At 36.7% G+C, this 20,130-nt stretch overlaps 1 protein-coding gene across 1 annotated transcript in view; it reads right to left on the reverse strand.

Annotated features, from left to right (window-relative positions):
- The window catches only part of DYNC2LI1 (dynein, cytoplasmic 2, light intermediate chain 1), a 21,663-nt gene extending 3,077 nt beyond the window's left edge, over window positions 1–18,586 (reverse strand). Inside the window, exons 1-12 of the mRNA XM_015557863.1 lie at window positions 18,462–18,586; window positions 16,346–16,463; window positions 14,523–14,557; window positions 12,440–12,509; window positions 10,243–10,331; window positions 7,716–7,902; window positions 6,715–6,783; window positions 5,760–5,807; window positions 4,250–4,326; window positions 3,585–3,655; window positions 2,811–2,908; window positions 2,318–2,410 (exon numbers count right to left, since the gene is read on the reverse strand). Of these exons, the coding sequence (XP_015413349.1) occupies window positions 2,318–2,410; window positions 2,811–2,908; window positions 3,585–3,655; window positions 4,250–4,326; window positions 5,760–5,807; window positions 6,715–6,783; window positions 7,716–7,902; window positions 10,243–10,331; window positions 12,440–12,509; window positions 14,523–14,557; window positions 16,346–16,463; window positions 18,462–18,469 (963 nt within the window). The 5' untranslated portion in view covers window positions 18,470–18,586. The remainder of the gene's footprint in view (window positions 1–2,317; window positions 2,411–2,810; window positions 2,909–3,584; window positions 3,656–4,249; window positions 4,327–5,759; window positions 5,808–6,714; window positions 6,784–7,715; window positions 7,903–10,242; window positions 10,332–12,439; window positions 12,510–14,522; window positions 14,558–16,345; window positions 16,464–18,461) is intronic.
- Between the last annotated feature and the right edge of the window lie 1,544 nt (window positions 18,587–20,130).

Genomic DNA, 20,130 nt, shown 5'->3' on the forward strand with positions numbered 1-20,130 from the left:
ATCCCCCACGCCCCTCACTGGATATCAAACATACAAACAAGGCATGTGCCCTGACGGGAATGGAACCAGCACCCTTTTGGTGCACAGGACCATGTCCAACCAACCAAGCTACACCAGCCAGGGCTAGCTCCTGCTTCCAAAAATCGACTTGCTTATAATCAGTAGGTCTATATTTTAAACACATACACACTGATACATGTTTAGGGAGAATACAGAATTTAGTGAGGTAGCAGTGTGGTACAAGAGTTGAGTGAAGACTGACATAGGTATTGTAGGACTGCTTTCCAGTTCCACTAAAAATTCTTATGGTTTTAGGTCAGTTAGAGAAGATGGATTTGACTGTAAAAACTCATGACACTCAGAAATACCCTAGCCCTTTAACAATACTTATGTATATAAATGTAGTAAAAGGTCATTATGCACTATAAACAAATACTCTTATCAACAATGGCAGTTAGTCATTGACTTCTAGGTAAATATTAATTCAGGGATGACTTCCAACTAATCTCTATAGCCAAGATATACACATAATAGGAGTTACTCAAGGTCATTTTACTTTTCTTACAACATGCCCCTCACTTTTTGAAACTGAGGTATAACTGACATACAACATTATGTAAATTTTAGGTGTACAACATAATGATTCAATATTTGTATATATTGTGAGGTGATCACCACCATAAGTCAACATTTGTCAACAAATAGTTACAGAATTTTTTTCTTGTGATGAGAACTTTTAAGATCAACTCTCTTAGCAACTTTCCAATATGCAACACAATATTATTAACTATACTCGCAAGCTGTATGTTGCCATGATTTATTTAATAGCTGGAAGTTTGTACTTTTTTACTCTCTTCACTCCTTTGGTCTATCACCGATCCCTCCTCTGGCAACCACCAGTCTGTTCACTGTCATCTACAAGCTCGGTGTTTTGTTGCTGTTTAGATTCCACATATAAGTCAGATCATGTGGTAGCTGTTTTTCTCTGTCTGACATATACCCTCAAAATACATCCATGTTGTCACAAATGGCAATATTTCCTTCTTTTTTATGGCTGAGTAATATTTGTGTGTGTGTGTGTGTGTGTGTCTTTATCCATTCATCTGTCAATGAATACTCAATTTGTTTCCATGTCTTGGTTATTGTATAGTGCTGCAGTGAACATGGGGGGCACATATATCTTTTTGAATTAGTGTTACATTGTCAAGGAACTTACTATCTATGTTGTTTCTAGGAGTTTTATAGACCGATCTATGTGCCTGTTTCTTTATGTATACCATACTGTTTTCATTATTAAATTTTCCTAATATAGTTAAAATCAGGAAGCATGGTGACTCCAGCTGTGTTCTTTTTCAAGATTGCTTTAGCTATTCTGGGTCTTTGTAGTTCCATATAAATTTTAGTACTGTTTGATCTATTTCTGTGAAACATGCCATTGGAATTTTGATAGGGATTGTAACATGCCTCTTACTTGCTATAGCTACAATCCCTCTAAATATTCATGACGTACTTTCAAAAGTCTTCTGGACTATATCTAAGTTCAATGTATTGCTTAATGCTGAGAAGAATACCCAGTGGATGGTTGTGTTCAGGTTATCCTTGAGACAATGCCTAAGTTACACAGCTCTACAAATCCCCGCCCCCCATCCCCCACCCCGAGAGGTTTCCAGGACATTCAATTTACAGTGTTTACTATACATAAGATACTTATTATACAAGGTCAGATTCCACACACTGTCTCATTTTATCAAACTAAACGGCGATCTGGGAAAATATAAGTATTGGGCCATGATAAATTTACCCAGTTTTGCATCCTCACATCAGATTTGTATACAATAAACAGTGCTATCTTGGTACATGTGGAATGCAGTCCTCACTTTGAACCACTTTCCTGAGAGATCCTGGATTTTGTCAGTTATGTTTGTGTGCTTTCAGATTAGGCAGTAATTATTCTGGTACAAGAAAGTATAGGTATGTCTGAATGTCCTAATAAAAAACAAGCTCTTTTAAATAATCTCACAAACAAAAGAATATTATAAAAGCATTTCCCAGCAGCAAAGTAAGAATCACTAGCCATCATAAACTGAAAAATCCAAAAAGGATATATAAACATGGTTATCTCTGGGTGGTAGAGTGATAGGTGATTTTTAATTCCTTCTTGATTCATATCAGACTTTTAACTTTTCTATAGCGAAGATGTACTATTACATAATTATAAAGGAAAAAAACCATTAAGTAAGTAAATTGAGAAAAATGTATAGAAGTCTACAGGTATTTTTGTGATAATTCAAAATGAAATAAATGTTTTGGGTAATACCTGATCCTTCTGAATTCTCATTTCATCAACTTCACTTTCAGCATACTGGGGGTCTTTTGCAGGGTCCTTGATATCTTTTAGTGTGTCGATACTCTGAAATTAAAATACTTCAAATCATTTCATGCCCATAACCCCACACCATCTGAATCACAATCCACGTCCTTTCCTCAGCCAGCCATGTAGGTTATGATCTTTTATCATCACCACTGAGGGCCATGTCAAATTCCCCCAGGTCCTTTTTCCTTCTTCTCCTTTCAGATGATTGTGTCTCCCTTGTCTAATAGTCAGAGAGCTGTTTCAAAGTGGAGCAAGAGCTGTGTCATAACCCACCTTTTAACCCCACAGTGTCTCACGTACAATGGATTTTAAGTGACTGTTTAATTTCTGAGCATGAGAGTTGAAAACAAAGTTGTCATAATAAACCCGTTGGACATTTCCCAGTAACCATTGAATAGGTCAGAATTCCTGCTTTAAAAGAACCAGAAATAGGTACCTTTGGTGGAAAGAGCTTTTCATACACTTTTTTCCACAACTCCATTGGCGAACGGGCATGAAACTTCCCAATGTCATTATCAGGAACAGGAGGAGACCCTGAAATGGGAAGGTTTGCTCCAATGACGGCATTGATTAAAACATTCAAACTCTATCAATAAAACTGATGACACTAAAAACAGTATAAATCTTAGATCATTCGTGTCCATCTTCCTATTACAGGCACAATTAAAATTTACCCCAACCCAGTGCAGCAAGCCAGGTTCCAGTTCTAGAAGAAGAGAAGACAAATTTTTAGAATGAGAGAATTTTACAAATGGAGGAAAGATTAATAAATATCAGAGGTTAGGAACAAGACTGTGGGTGAAGAGGTAGGAGAAGAGAGGTTGGGAAGGAGGTGAGTGTGATTACAATTTTAGTGAACAACATAGATGCTGAAACATAATGAAAAAAATCTCAGAAGACAAAAAAAGTACAATTTAAAAGTTACAATTTAAAATCACCTAGAAACCAGTAAGGGAAAGGAAATAGATGCAAACTTTTTAGTGGAATAGAGATCAGAAGCCGGTCTCTCATGTGGCAACATCCCTTTCCTCACAAATATGTCAATGTGATGTACTGCAGCAATACTGTGTATACAAGTAAATAATAAGAAATTACAGCAATGATAATGAAACCAGAAATGCTAGTACGTTGGAGATGAAGGGAACATAGAGTAGGATAAAATCAATAAGCAATTAAAAAATGATTGAACAAATTTAATAAGTTCACCAACCTATATTACTTAAAGAATCCAATCCTGCTGTGATAAACAGTGGTTTATTCTGATCCACACATATTGATTTGCTACATGGATAAGAAGAAAAAAGAATCTAATTTAGTTTAGCAATCGAACATCCTACCACACTCTACTGTAAATACAAGAAGCAAGTTTTATATCTAGCCACTGGTGAAAGCACTGCCCAAATGAGTGAGTGAATATTTGTGTAAGTGATTTAACGTAGAGCATTAGTGAAGGTTTTACAGGAGAAAAAAAGTGACAGACACAAATTACCTTAAATCAAAACCAAGAAAAGTAGCATGGTTAAGAAAATTATGTACAAATATTGTTTATTTCATTTATAATCAATTCAGAAAGTGATAATAGAAGGAATGCCACTAAAATGAGAGAAAAGAAGTAAAAGAAGAGAAGGAAGTATAATAATATCATTTTATTCTAGTGTCAAACTAAGTATTCTCTAACATTTTAATTGTGAATCTGAGAAATATTTAAAGAACAGAAGAAACAATAGGTAATAGAAAATTATCTTTCCAAGAACAGATATCTGGGGCACTTCCTGGGTCAAGAAACAAAAGACTGGTGAGAACAACAGTCAGATGAAACAATATTGGCCAAAAATAATAAAATAAAAAGATATAAAAAAAGTATTTTAACAGTACCTTTTGCCAATACCAAATGCTAACTGATTGATAACTCCACGTATTTTTAGTAATAGAGCTTCTGATTTACTTGTAAACTAAAAAAAAAAAAAAAATCAGGAGAATAAATTTTATACTCTGCTTTCAAATCACAGAAACAGGTAACATAAATATGGCTTTGAACAAGTACAGATTGCAGAGCGAATTACTATTTATTTGCCCAACAAATACTTATGAATAGACAGAAAAAAAAACAAATAAAGAAAAAAAAAGAAATGTGGATAAATTTATTTTAATGACTCTTCAAACTTCATGAGTACATAATATTGAAAGAACCCGAGTTTATGCGCTAAACATTTTAGCTACTCCCATGTATGGGTCATAGTTACTGCTAAAATGCAATCTGGGTGGTTAAAAAACAGGAGGTATACATCACAAATAACATTTCCGTCTAAGGACATATTACTGCTTTCAAAGTAGTTAACAAGGGAGCTACAGACCAGTCTAATAATACTGATACTAAAACAATTTTTTAACTTCTCTTTTGAATTGTCTTTGGAGGTTGCAAAATAAGCAATTGAATATTCTCAGTGGTGGTATGGTAACTAGGGTGACATAACCAGAACATTTTAGAGACTGAAAGTGAGTGGGTAGTATTAATAATTAAGCTGAGATATCAGGTAAAAACCGGGACACATGGTTACCCTACAAATCTTTTAAGTCTAAATTCGATTTTTTAAAATACCAAAAGTCACTAAGCCAAAATCATAATGACTAAGATGTATGAAAGTGGGAAAAATAACCTTGAACCAATGTGTTCTTTTTTAAACTTTTTTAAAAATGCTGTTTGTTGCAGAGGTTAAAAAGATGAACTTGGGCCGAAACCGGTTTGGCTCAGTGGATAGAGCGTCGGCCTGCGGACTGAAAGGTCCCAGGTTCGATTCCGGTCAGGGCATGTACCTGGGTTGCGGGCACATCCCCAGTAGATGTGCAGGAGGCAGCTGATCGATGTTTCTCTCTCATCGATGTTTCTAACTATCTCTCTCCCTTCCTCTCTGTAAAAAATCAACAAAATATATTTAAAAAAAAAAAGATGAACTTGGGAGTCCTGCTGGGTGGGTTTATATCTCAGGGAAATCATTGACTAGATGTATGATCTTGGACAAGTCATTTAATCTCACGTAAGCCTCAGTTTCCTCTATGGTAAAATGGACGAAAACAGTACCTTCTTCATAGGGTTGGGAGGAAAAGAGGGAATAATGTGAAATGCTTACCACAGGGCCTGAAACAAAGTATTGCTCAAGAAATATTGGTTATTATCATTATTATCATCATTATCTATTTGATGTCCTTCAATGCAATAAAATATGAAAGCATTTTTTATTTTAAAATAAAAAGAGATCATTCGTATGATCTCTTTTTTCTTCTTAATCAAAGCGCTCGGAGGGACCTGGAGACAACATGGTCTAGCCCTTTTCTTTTAAGAGAATATAGATTTTAATTAAGGGAAACGAATGAATGAATGAATGACAAATCGAAGTGTCTTGCATATTACCTTTCTCGTCTCAGAGTCAAAATCCTAAAGAAATATGTTATTAAAATGAAAAATGAGTTGAGAGAACTAAATGTCTGCAGCATGAAGATATAAATTATTCAATGCAGATATAGAGTATTTCTTAGTTGTTTGTTTATTTTTGAACACACCCTCAGGAGTAGGATTCCATTACCTTGGTATTTGTCTCTACGGAGAGCGGAACAATAGCTGCAGCCTTCTAGAGCTACAGCTGTCAGATCTTCCCTTGTTTAAACACTTAGCTCAACAGAATTCAGAAATCAGCACACATTTCATAGTGTGGAATACCCAAAGGATTCTCTGACAAGCAAAGATAAGAAGAAACCAATTTTCTACTTTCTTCAATTTAAAAGTAAGGAAGTAAGTCCTATCCCTTGGTGACTAGGTTCAAGATTCAGTTTCTAAATCTTCTACCTTATCCCCATTCCACTGTATTTGTTTTTCTTTACCTATTTTTGCTTTCCCAATGATATCCTCTTTTCTAAAATCTTTAAGATGTGTGACTCCTTGACCTCTCCCTCTGAGAGATACTTTCATGTTTCATTATTACTTTTTTTAGAAAATGTTTTTTAATATTTTGTCACAGAATCCTATTTTTTTTCCAATATCACAGTGCTACAAATGAAGTTGATCCTGGTGCTTATCAAAATATACAAGACAATCGATGTTTTATATAAAACCACTTTATATGTTAACTTGTTCCCAACCTCCCACACTTTTTTTTTCCTTTTTTGGCCTGATTAAAAAAACCTGTTACAAATATTTATAACATCTTCTATTAGATGAACATTCTTATAAAATGAAAATGGGAATCTTATGAACAGACCATGCAAATCATTATTACTTTGATTCCTCTCCCATAAAGCATAGACATGTATGTATAACAAACTCAACTAGAAGTGGGAAAGCTTACCTGAAAAATATCATATTTACTTCCAATTATGACCAGAGGTATTGGAAATGGGTCAATTAATTCACGATCCTGTTAGCAAACATATTTCATTGATTTATTATAATTACTATTGTATATTCAGCAATTTCTATTTACTTCCAAAAAGATACCATGTTCAGTCTCTTCATAGATGTTGACCATGCTTGCTTGACATTTAAGGTTGTTCCAATAATTAACCTTCACTTAATAAACTGTATTTCTCAAGTATAAAACTATAAACAGCAATTCCCTAAATTACTAAAAGATTTATTCTTTTTGTGTGTTCTTCCCTTTTATTTTCTTATGTAACATGTCATCTTCCTTTTCGTTTCTTACTATTTTGTGTTAACTGTTTGTTGCAGTAGCATTTATACTGCATACATGGGAACCATAAGCTATCAGTTTTGTTGGATATTACCTATGTAAAACACATTCATGAAAACTCTGGGCAATGTAAAATCCTGCTTTTAGCTTTGTAGAAGATGAAATTCATGACTGTATTTAGAGAACTTGTGTTGTTACCATTGCAACTTTATAATGTAATTACTTGTCAGATGATAAATGTACTGACTCTGTGACACTGAAGGAATGTAAAATATAGAGGGACAGTGAAGGCTGTTTAAACTCTAACCCTTGCTCAAATTTGTAGCTTCCTTTAGTTTCATGTCAGGTGATATTTGTACAGTTTGGTTTTTAATCTTCGTTTTATAAAATCAATATCAAATTACTACATAAAACTATTTCTTTAGATTGGTGTAATATCCCATACCAGTCACAGAAGATGTCTAAGAAGACATAAAAAATCTTTTTCCTAGATATGTTCTTACTGAGGTTTTATAAAAATTGGTATAATTTTCCAGTGAGCAGGTTCATCTATATCAAATGAATCTTAAGTCAAGCATAAAACCTAAGGAAGCTGCTGTGATGTTCTCTGTCACTGTGTATGGGCTAAGGTTCCAAGAATAACCCCAGCTGCTACTCACTGGATGGTCCTTCCGCATGTTACTCCGTATCTTCTGTCTCATTTCAGAAGCTGCTGTAGAATCTGTCTTTCCCATTTTCATTATCACTTTATCTACATGGCTTTTTGTGGCTTGCAACAGATTTTCCATGGTGGGCCAAAGGTCATTAGGCTTTGAAAGATCCAAAACAAGAACAATAGAAAATGTCCTAAAGAAATAAAAAAATATTTTTAAAAAGACTCAAAATAATTACCACTGTGAAACCCTACTATACTGAAAGTTATTATCTAAGAATAAGATATATTAGGAAAGAAAAACACATAGCAATTTTCTAAGACAAAAAAACAACCCACAATAAAACAGCACCAAAGTTATAGCCTTAGTTATCTGAGTGCTTTTTTTAGTGATATGTAAGTGTTATAACCATTAGGGGCACTGGAATTTTTGTTTGAACTAATACTAATTTGGTTTAAATAATTTGCAAGTAATTGGGTCCAACAATGCATGTTTAGGTCCAATTTTACTATGTGTTCCAAAGAAGGGAAACTAAAATAATAATAATAGCAGCACAACAGGTAAAGGAGAAGAAAACAGGTTTACTGTTTTAAGCAAAAGAGAAATGAATTGTTTAATTTTTTCAAAGATTAAAATTTGTGTTTCCAATGCATTGAAAATACTTGTGTTACTTTTATCTTCATAGCAAATGAGAGCTAAAAAGGTTAAAACAAAGCAAAAACAATCCAATCTCTTAAAACAGAGAATCTGGCCACAGGAGATGCTCTATTACAATTTATCTAAAGTCTGTGGAAACGTTCAATGCATCTGTAATTATTTTATGAGCAGTCACTTTAAAGACAAACAATTCTAATAGCAGTTGGAAATATTATTTTCTCCAGTTGCTGGGCTGTGTGCAACAAAAGGAAATTATGTGTCAAATTAATTCCAGTCACAAAATACTCTGAGATTTGCAAGTACATGAGGAGCGAAATGTTTTCCATGAATTCTTTAACGACTCAGCAACCTACTTTGGAGCCAGGCCTATGGCTCCCCTTCCCTGTGTTCATAACCTTGACCCCTCCTCTCTCTTAAAGCAGGCCCAGCTGCTGTGGGTTCCAGGGAAAGGAAGAGCAAGAACTCACAAGGTCGGGTAGTAAAGAAGCTGTGGAAAGATTTGGCTTCCTACAGAAATCAGATTTTCCAAAAGCCCAGTGGGCCCAAACCCTGTTAGGCCTAGAAATGGCAAGTGAGGTAATGTAACAAGGTAATGCGACAGTCAGGGTCAGTTCTGGAGCCCCTTGAGAGTCCAACTCCGTTCAGCCTCAGGCCACACTACTGGCAGCTCAGGTTCCTTTGGCTCCTCCCACCCTCATCCGCTCTTCTCCACTATACTACCCTGCACAGCTACCCTAACTCCAGGCAGCTTCATTTTCTCTTTTAAAGGAGGACAAATGGAAAACTAGACAGCAGTAAAATTCCATGCTCCTGAAGAGTAATGTTACGGGGAAAGGGTGATTATAAGTGAGAAAGCAAAATCTAACTGTGCATATAAAACATCTAAAATCTGTACAAATTATATTTACAAACACTGGAAACACTGAAAGAAATACCTTGATATGTTAACAGTGATTATTCTTTTATGTGAGTATGGGTGCTCCTTCTTTGTACCTTTCAGTATTTTTCCCAGTTTTCTATATGAGCATACACTAAAATTATATATTTTTAAAAGCAAAAAAAATTACTGGACAAATAAAGCCCACATTACCTAGAATAGCTATGGAAAAACAACTGTCCTGTTAATAAGAAATAATTCTATACCCTAAATATATTAGTGGCTAAACTAGAATAAATATCAGGTCCTTTGTATTTGGTCCATGTATCAAGAAAGCATTTGTGTTAAACCCTGACAAAAGTAAGATATTTCAAAGTTTTTGTTTTCTTTGGCTAAGATGGTTCCCATGAACATTGTGAGAAATGTCACAATTTTCCACATCTGATTTGGCCAATATGTGGGAGGCACTGTCAGGAAAACCAAAGAATTTGAGGTTTTCCCCAAAGTTCTATTTCTTTAAGATTGCAAGTAGAGAGGCATTCTCCCTCCTCTAACTCATCGTTTTCCCTTTGCTGAAGCATCAACAGTATTAATTCGCATTAAACTCACAGGCAGATGTAATATCCAGCCAAAGGAAAAAACTCAGGGCGGAGCTAGCTCACACTTGGATGAGTACTGGAAAGAATTAAGCTTTTCACATTCATTTCTGCAAAGTGAATTCATTGCCCGACTATTATTTGACATATTTTTGTTTGCAGGCTTGCAAAACATGTTACTAGGTGGAATGCCAGCTCTCTCATTTCAGCGAAGGCCAGAGCCTTAGTTCTTTTTAACTCTCTTTGAAGCATTACAGTTTCAGCACATAGAAAGGAAGTGAGCATAAGCCTTCAGCAACATATAACTGTCCCCAAAGTTCTGGTTCACAAAAGCCTACTCATTCCCATGGACACAGCTGACTGGGTGCTTACTAACTACTGTTCCTGGAGCCGGCTCACTCACCTTAAGGCGTCACTTGTGATTGGTATGCTGATTAAGTCCAATAAAGAGGTTCCTCCACCTAGTTCCCAAAAGTGAGCAATATCTTTTGGCTGAAAAAAAAAAAAACAGGTGTTTTTTCTTCAAAGTAATTTTTTTGAATTTGAAATACTTATATTTCATTAGTACCAGTCAGTAATAATTATGGATACAAAATACTATAGTCCTCCATCAACCTTTTCTTGGCAGTTAAAACTGTTCTCTTTCTCTATCCCATCCCTCAAAATGCATCAAAACATCTACTCCAAAGAATACAGATGAAGCATTAAGAACATATATGTATACATAAATGCCCTAATTCTAATAATTCTTTAATAGAAGACATAAACAGTGCCCTAATTCTGTAAATAGCACATGTAGCAGACACTTACTCAAAAGTGATATAAAAATAAGTAGTTGAAAACGTTTGGTATTATCTTTTTGAAAACAGTTATGATTCTAGATAGAAATAAAATCGCTGAATAAGAAAACATCCTGATTTAGGGATAGAGAGGCTCACAAAATCAATTAGACATACAGGTAGGGCATGGGGAAATGGGACAGACAGATGGCAGTCCCTGATGCAGACCAGGGTTACCTGAGCAAGGATCTGTGCCTGATGCCCCTGGGGAATCTGACAGGCAGGCTCTCACTGGCAATAAACAGCTGTTTTCCTGTTTATAGGACTCTTCAATATGAGGGGATGAAAGGGCTAGGCAGCTCGAATCAAGACCATGACAAGCTCCCTAGACGGCTAGCCAATGACATCTCCGCTTCCGCCCTGACGCGGAGTCGCCATCAGGACACCACACTGTGAGGAGCTGACAAAGGGCTTCCATGTAGAACTCTCAGGGAACATTACATTCAGAAAGACATGAATCTTCTAGAATGAACATGGACAAGCTCAACTTGACAGCACAAAGTTTAGAGGAAAAAAATTGGTGAAAAAAGCATCACATGAGCTTTTAATGTATCTGCTAACCATGAACTTGGAAGAGACAGATGGTCATTACAGCAAATTTTAGATGAATATATGTATTTGACAAATCACCATCTCATAATCACTAAAGTTGTTTTTGCTGTTGATATCTGAATTATTAATGCCTGGGGGGGGGAGTAATTTTGTCATTGGGGAATGTCATTTGCTGTTGATACCTGAATTATTAATGCCTGGGGGGGGAGTAATTTTGTCATTGGGGAATGTCAATTGATTTACAATTTGATGAAAGGATGTTTTTAGAGCTCTCCTCAAAAGTTAAGATTATGAAAGTTGTCTCAAAGTTTCCATTTCTAAGTTTATCACTCATGTCAAAGTTCATGTGAGTAACAAAAATAAAGTTCTCCTATATCTCAATATCTTGTTTTTTCTTTTCTTTTTAATTTCACAGTTTTAATAACCAACTCTCATTGCTGAATGCAGGAAGAAGCATCAGGCAGTTTTAACTCTTCACATACTGTCTAATAATCAGAATTTGGACTAAGTCAACCTATAAAAACTTGCCTGTGCTACAGAATTGGGACCATCTATTCTAGATTGTTCTTCCATACAGCTAACTTTATTTAAGAAATGGCCTCTTTTCATGTGAGGACTCCAAAAGAGAATTCGATTTAGGCTTTTTAAAAAAAATCCTCCTCACAAATGCTATAAATTCTCCCTCTACACTGAATAACTTCTAACTTTCCTTTGAAGAGACATTAAAACAAGTGAAAATAGGATTTTAAACAATTAGGGCCTACAGTCTAAAATAGTTTTACCAAGTTCAGGGTATATTTTCTAATAATTTGCTTTTTGAGTAGTATATTTTCATAAATATTCCACAGGTCAAACATATTTTTAGAAGATTTTTTGGGGAGACACAGAAGGTAACTCACATATTCTCATTTGAAAGAAGAAAGTCACATTAATACAATTAATAAATTATGCCCCCAAACCATACAATAAAGTTACAAAGGAACTTTATAATAGCATTTGAAGACATAACAAATGAGAAGGCCAAAATATTTTCAGTTTGGGTTAGCTTCTTATCTGCTGAGTTGCATTTGAAATTTAAAAGTACATAGCCATGAAGTGTACTGCCTGATACATTTACTGATTGTAGATAAGATGGAAAATGTAAAACAAAGTCAGCATCATTACTTCTCCGTCTGTGGGCATAGCAATATCACTTAAAAAGACACTCACTGTGTTATGCCCTTTAGCTTTTCTTCCATATGTATATTCCAAGGCTAAGGTTGGTTTTGGTGGCTCATCCCTGTACAATAAAGACAGACAGTGTTACCATTATTTTCTTATGCTATCATCTTACCCGATAAATTTTTGCTTCCTCTTAAAACTTTGATCTACTAGTGGAGAAGTTACCTTGTGTAATAGCATTGAGGTAAAAATGATTTTAAAATTATATAAAAAATCAATAAGCCTTCAAAACACCATCCTGATGGATTTTAGTGGCAGCTACAGAGGTGAGTACCAGTGCCTGCGTGACCTGGTAGCCCAGCAGAGAGGCAGTGGGGCCGGCAGTGCTGACGGCTGTTAGGGCACAGGCTCTCCGCGCCCAGGCCAGGTGGAAAGCACTGACAGCAGGGTCGTGCTCAGCCTGGCTATGGGGAGCGGGGCACCTAATGACCATCAATTTAATGAAGACATCAGTGGAGACTTACAGTTCTCTACCTTAAATCACAGCTTAAATGCGGCATCATTTATCTACTGAGAGCTACCAACAAATGACATTAGTGGCTCCTAAACATCGACAAATGATTTGAAAAATATTAAAATCACCTTATAAATTATTTACACTACAGCTTACATTGCTTGGTAAGCAGTTATGGTTTATTTATTTATTTGTTTGTTTTACTCTAGTAGCAAGACATAACATAAGTTGATAATCTTAACCACTTTTAAGTGCACAGTTCAGTAATGTTAAGGATATTCACATTGTTATGCAACCACACTTCTGAACTTTTTCATCTTACAAAACTGAAACTTCAAACTCATTAACAATTCCCAATTTTCTCCTCCCTCCAGCCTCTGGTAAGCTTCTTTGTTTCTATAAATGACTAGATACCTCATATAAGTGGAATCATACAGTATTTTTTTGTGACCAGCATATTTCATTCAGCATATGTCTTCAAGGTTCATCCATGTTGTAGGACTTCGTTCCTTTTTAATGCTGAGTAATATTAGTATTTAACTATTTTAAATTTGGAGGGTAAAAATAATTTTTAATTTGTGATTTATATATTTATGCTTATTGAATATTTTGTATATCACTCCTGTACTTTTTTCATTTATATATATGGAATATTTGGTTCTATTTCCTGTAAGATAAGAATTTCCTTTATGAAACAAAACGCTGCTTTTAAGACAAAATTTTAAAACTCCGATATTTAACCTACAATTTGAAGAACTGTTCTTTTTCTAAGTAGACTATCAAGGAACCCAAATTCGTAATTTTCAGTTCAATTTAGATGTTGTCCTAAGCTGATGTTGTGCTGGATGACGTATTTGCGATGAGAAACACACCTGCCCTGAAAAGAGCCCTGGCTCCTGGGGATGGAAGGATGAAGTAGGTATCGCTGTGGATAGATCTTCTGAGAAATAATTCTGCTGACGAGGAATTACACAAAGCCAACCTTCTACTATTTGTATTACTTAATAATATTTTGCAAATGAATGTTTCTTTAATGTGACCTTAAGACTATCTCTCTTGCTATTTTTGGAGAAGTTATAAGAAAGGCATTGAAATAAAGGGAACAGAGAAATATCCCCCAAATTGGTTGGAGGCATTCCTTATCAACTTCCCACAATATCTAGCCATTATAATCCTAAATCTTAATCTGATGTCAGTATAGAAGGTTAAAAAGTACAGAAAACAAATGGTAAAATGTACAGTTTGAGGACCAATATTCTGCTTCAAAATTGTATCAATGAGTAATTTAAAGATTATGACTAACATTCAAATAATCATGGACTAGATAGAATAAAAACAATTAAAATACCACAGTAGTATAGCCAAAAAGAAAGTAAGTGTAGGCTGTGTAGTCATGTTAATTTCTCCATGAATAGGGAAGTCCAATATTAATGCTGTATAATTATTTTAGTTACTGTTGGTTTTATTTTTTAAAGAAGATCTTAAAGACCATACCAAGGGTTCACTAAGAATTATTCTGTTTGTACCTCAAAATTGTTCTCCTTCCATATGTCTTTTAGTATCTAACTTGCCTTATGGAAGCAAAAAATGTAGTCTAAACGTTAACGTAACACTTACCTATCAAGAGATCTTAGAATAATAGTAGTCTTGCCCTAGAAATTTAAAAAAGCAATACTGTGTTAATGTCATTCATATGTAAAATTTTACTATTGTTCATAGTTGTGGCCCAAAATAGCTTTTTAATTACCTGAATGATAAATTACCTGGAAACTAGAAACTTTCAGAATTGTTCCCAAGTTTGATAAGTGGAAAAAGTTAACTGTCAACTTGCCATCACAGTGTAGTAACTACACTGCTATTATTATAATTATAAAGCCCCTTGGATGACAAATACTAGCAAATCATACCTCTCTTTAGTGGTCAACTTGTCAGCTGCCTTAAATTTTCTTTTTACTCATCAATGCTAATTACTGGTTAAGCTGATGATTAGTGTCTTCTAAAATGTTTGAATTCTAATTGTTGAAGTGGAAATAAAGAAAAAAGATAACATACAAATAAAGAACATGTTGCAAATATGTTCAAAGTAAGCAATCCAGATACATGGTTAGAGTATTTTTTGTTTTATTTCTATTTTTTAGGACCACATACATAAATTATTTCAATATAATTAAAAATACTAACAAACTGTAAAAAAGGGCCCAATCTAATAAAGTTAAGGACAAAACCAATAGCATAAATGAAAGACTTACAGATCTCAAGCTCAACCTTAGTGAATAGGGTTGTGTGATTACTAATTTTTTTTCTTTATTTTTTTCCATCACCATTTAAGTTTTTCTATACAATAAAACCAAAGCTCAGCATCTGGAAAAAGAGAAGCTTGCAGACCTGCCCTTGTCTATTTTAATGAAACAAAAACCTCAAAATTTCTGTTCCACCCTGAGAATTACACATTAGAACAATTCTAGTTAAGAGTTACTGAGATCGTGACAGATAGAGAATCCATGACTGACATAGAGTCCATGACACAGAAGACACGGCTGAAAGAAATGAAGATAAAGCTGAAACAGATACTCGGGGAGACAGGGTAGTTGCCATTAACGATCTGATGAGCCATTTTATAATATTTGAAAATTCAGCAAACAGAAGAGGAATTCGATTTATTCCCATAGTTTTACGGGTCAGAATTAGGACCAAGGGGGGGAAGTTACAAACGGAAGTTTTCTAATAACTAGGAGTTAACAAAAACCGAAACAGGCTACAGTTTTGGAAGAGAACTCCCCCACTGCTGGAGATGTTCAAACTCTAAAAGCACTGTTTGCAATGGCCCTTACCCTTTCCGGGAGGTGCCAGAATGCTGGGATATTCTAATTTCCCAGAAAAATGCACAGATGCACAATCACCCAATTTTGCATACATTTCTAGGGAATTCACTGATCCCAAGGAGTATCTCTACGGTCCCCAGGGTTAAGAATCTCTATTGTAGAAAACTAGAATATTCCAAGTTTCCTTCAACTGCTGTGACCCCAGTAAGTGAAGGTTAACCATATCATACTTATATGGTTCATGTTTATATTATCTATATGCTTATGTCCGTTGTACAAGTGGTCATCAGGTTAGCATTTATGGTGCCTTTGTGCAAATCGGGAAGAGATGGCTCCTCTGGGCAGTCTAATTAGGGACAAGTGCCCCTGCCTCCAAGCTGCTGTGGCCCACGTCAGGGACACCAACGACAAGTGTTCAGGCCGGATGTGAGTACCCACTCACCCATAAGCAGGACACCCTCAGATGGGGCATAACCAGCTCCCACGTAACCAGCAGGCCAGAGACTCATTAGATGGCTCAAGAGTTGAAGTATCCACATTTTTATCAACGCATTAATACAAATGTTACTGCTAGTTGTTAAATCATCACAATACTTGGAAAAAATTAGGAAAAATTACCCCATTTTTACTGCCAATGAAGAAAACGGATTTTTCTCCAATTTCAGCTCCATCGCCTTCACTTCCGTTACTTTCCCGTTTTTCCACTTCAGCCTTTGCAATTTCCCAGAGCGTTTCACTAAATGAGAGGCAGGAAAACAAAGTTCAGAGGACCAAGAAGGCTCCTTTCCATTATTTATTTCAAGCTCAGAGCACTTTTATTTCAGTCAAATCTATAAAACGAATCAACATTATTTTCTGGAGGACAATAAACTGGTAAAACTGCTGACTGAGGATTAGTCATTTTCTTTGTACTGGTTCATCAGAGAAAGCTGACCATGATACACAGAGCCTTTCGCACCAGACTTTGAGGGTTTCTTATTCTGGGGCTCCCAGGCGAGACTGAAAGCTGTATGTGTGAGCTTCTCGGGCACATACGAATATCCAACTTTGGGAAAGATATAACTTGAAAAATAGCCTCTAGGCAAATGCGGGAAGGTGTAAAACCAGTGTACCAAATAATCTCTGCTCCCTCAACTATTCCTATTTTTAAAATTATATTTTTAACTCAGGATTCCCTTATTTTTTAAAAAAAATATATTTTATTGATTTATTTTTTTTACAGAGAAGAAGGGAGAGGGATAGTTAGAACCATCGATGAGAGAGAAACATCGATCAGCTGTCTCCTGCACACCCGATTCCATTATTTCTAATAGAGAAAATATAAAGAAAAAAAATCACCCAAAATCACATTTTGAAAATCATTTTCATTCAAATCTCTACACACACATATAATTTTACACAAATACAATTACATGATTTTTTAAATTAAAACTTAACATGAAAAATGGAGTATTGAACTAAAAAGAATGAGCGAGATCTGATGTGTTGTAAGCCTGAATCTGCTACTTTCTACATATGCCAACTTGGGCAAATTAGCCAACTTCTCTGGATCCTTCATTCCTTTATTAGTTCAGCAAATATTTATTGGGCACCTAATACTTGCAGGTTTCTGTGCCTGTCCCCAGGCTCACCTGTTTCTTCATCTCTAAAATGCTAATAAAAAAGCATACCAACCTTATAAGATTGTCATGATTGATTATTAAAATGTATCATTTAGTTTAGGGCTTGGCCGACATATAATTATTAAGAGCTTATAATAATTGCTATTAAAAAAATGTTATTCAAGAATCAAGGATGAAGAAAGGAGCTAAAGCAGGTGTCCCTAAATGTTTGCACTAAAATTCACATTCATTCCACAGGTGAGCCCCCTGGAACTCAGTCCAGGCCTGTCTGCTCTTATATGCCATTCTCTCAAAGCATGATTATCTGCTTTCCAACTTCCCAACGAGAGGGGAGAAGGAGGCGCTGCCACCAGTCTTGCTGCTGGTGGAAAGTTATAACTATAGCCAGAACTTTAAAATCATAACCAACGGTATGGTTACTGGGAAACTGACTATTTCTCACACAATATTCATCGCCTCCTCACAGATCACACTGCCAATCCACAAGGTGAGAAAACCCCATTCACGCTGCTCTGTGATGGACTCCACGTCTCCTCCACGTCCTTACACATTGTTCAGAGAAGGTTTAGGGGTGGCCTTGGGAACAGGGACTTAAAACTGGCACCACAGAACTGAAGAGCTACAATGTACTTGACAGGTCATCCCTATCCCCTCCGCTCCCTCCCCTCGCTTTTAAACACGATCCTACACTTAGTGCTGCCGCAGGTCCCCCCCAGCCCCCCGTTTACTGTTGTTGTGAACCCCTGCAGCAGGAGGAGGTCCCGAAGAAAGTGGCTTTGTGAACCCCTGCTCCTAGGCATTCCATTCCCTGGCCTGCAAGAAACTTTTATTGAGTAAGTGCGTGGTTGGAGTTGAATGTTTCCAAATCTCTTCCTTTCTACCTGGGGAACTTTCAGCAGAATCCACACGCGCAAGGGCAGTTCCCACGGGTCTCTGACCACCCAGGCACGGGTTGCAAGCAGAACAGACCTACAATTTTCTCCCACTATCGGATCCCGCGTGGGCTCCCCTCCCAAAATAAACCCCCAGCGGCCTCTCCCTCCCCACCCCTTCCACGCTAGGGTGGGAAAGAGGGGAGCGTAAGCCTGGCGCGAGCAGGGACGCGGGGATACCTGGGCATAGTGGCTCTGCAGCCCCAGGGTCCGAGCTCCGCGTCGGGCCCAGCTTAGAAATTAGACCGCAAACTCCGAGGTGGGCCCGGGCAAGCAGGCTCTTCGGTTGCCATGGGAGCGACGTCACAGGCTGGGTTGCGTGCAGAAGAAGGGCTTTATGGGAAATGTAGTTCTCAGTGTTCTTTTCAAGTCTCAAGCTCAGCCGCATCTCCCAGAATGTGCAAGAACGAAGTGACACGCGGTAACAAACTCTTTGATCTAAAAGTTCTCGGCTGCAAGTGTTCTTTCATTTAAAAAATTCTATTGAGCACCGAATATATGCCAGGATTTTCCCATTCCTCCAGGTAGTTTTCTCTTGCCAATAGCAGTAATTTGGGAATGGAGAGTGAAGCAATCTCCCGAGCTATTTTCTAGTGATTTACTAGCGGCAAAGAATATTATGATTTTTGTATTTCCCAACTTTCTGCTCATTTAGTTGTTTCCGGTTTTATGCAACAGCACATTATTTATTAACAGGTTAATAACGTCAATGCATCTCCACAATATTTCACTTACTTTACCTCCAAATCAGTAATAAATATTGATTTAGTACTGTATGCAAAACTGTGTGCTACACAGAGTAAGAAATGAAGCGATGAGTAAGATAAGATCCTTACCCTTGAGAAAGATACACAATAGTAATTAAATAACCCAAAGGAAGCCAGTGATATAAACTATTGCAGAGGTCCCCCAAATTACATAAGAATAAGTGACTATGCCCATTGCTGTTGGGGGAACATTCATGGCAGTGCCAGTAGTTGATCTATCTTGAATGCTGAGTAGACCCAGGCTTTCCAGCTCAAGATGTCCTGGATATTTGAAGGACATATTCTCCCTGCACCCTTCTGCCACTGGCTTGGTTTCTATGGTGTAACGTTCAGGAACATGGACCTTAAAGTGAGATAGACCTGGATATAAATCCCGACTCAGCCACACTGTGAACATTTGTGTCTTGTTTTGGAGTTATTTGCTAATAGATATTGCCTTAGTAAGAGTTTTTGTTTCTGACCTATTACTGGACCCCAAAATACTTCAAACATACAATGAAGATTTTTGGAATGATGTTGATTATAAATATGCCTTCAGAATCATTGTGACTGTTCAACTTAGGTAAAATTATAATATGAAGCAAGTGTTTATTTCCTCACCCCAGTCTCTGCCCAGGCCCATCCAACTCCTCACTGTAGGAATGACCTTCCCACTTTCCCACTGAAATGCCCAAGAAAAGCCTGAGGTTTGGTCCCACTGAAATATGGATGAATCTCACTTTACCCTAAATGTCCATGTGTGGACTTTACATTAATTTGGAGTTTAAAATTACTCACGCACCAGTAAAACTCCTTTCTTCTTTTAGGGAAAAGAGAATAGGGGAGAAACGTGAGAGGATATACAATTTCTACATGAGCCATGTGGCAGGGAAACTCCTCTGTTACTCCTGTTCCCCATTCCCCCCATTTCAGTGCCTACAATCCTGAAGCCTTGGCTCCAGAGACATCAGCCCAGAGACTGCACTGAGGGAGTCCGAATTCCCTGGCAGCTCCGGGGCGGGTGCACGGGTGAAATGTGTTCTTGGCATCCCAGGAACACTGAAAAACTTTTTCTGGAGAAATAGGGTTATCCATGGTGGTTA

This window comes from Myotis davidii, unplaced genomic scaffold (assembly GCF_000327345.1).
Source record: "Myotis davidii unplaced genomic scaffold, ASM32734v1 scaffold6, whole genome shotgun sequence".
NCBI classification, from domain to species: domain Eukaryota; kingdom Metazoa; phylum Chordata; class Mammalia; order Chiroptera; family Vespertilionidae; genus Myotis; species Myotis davidii.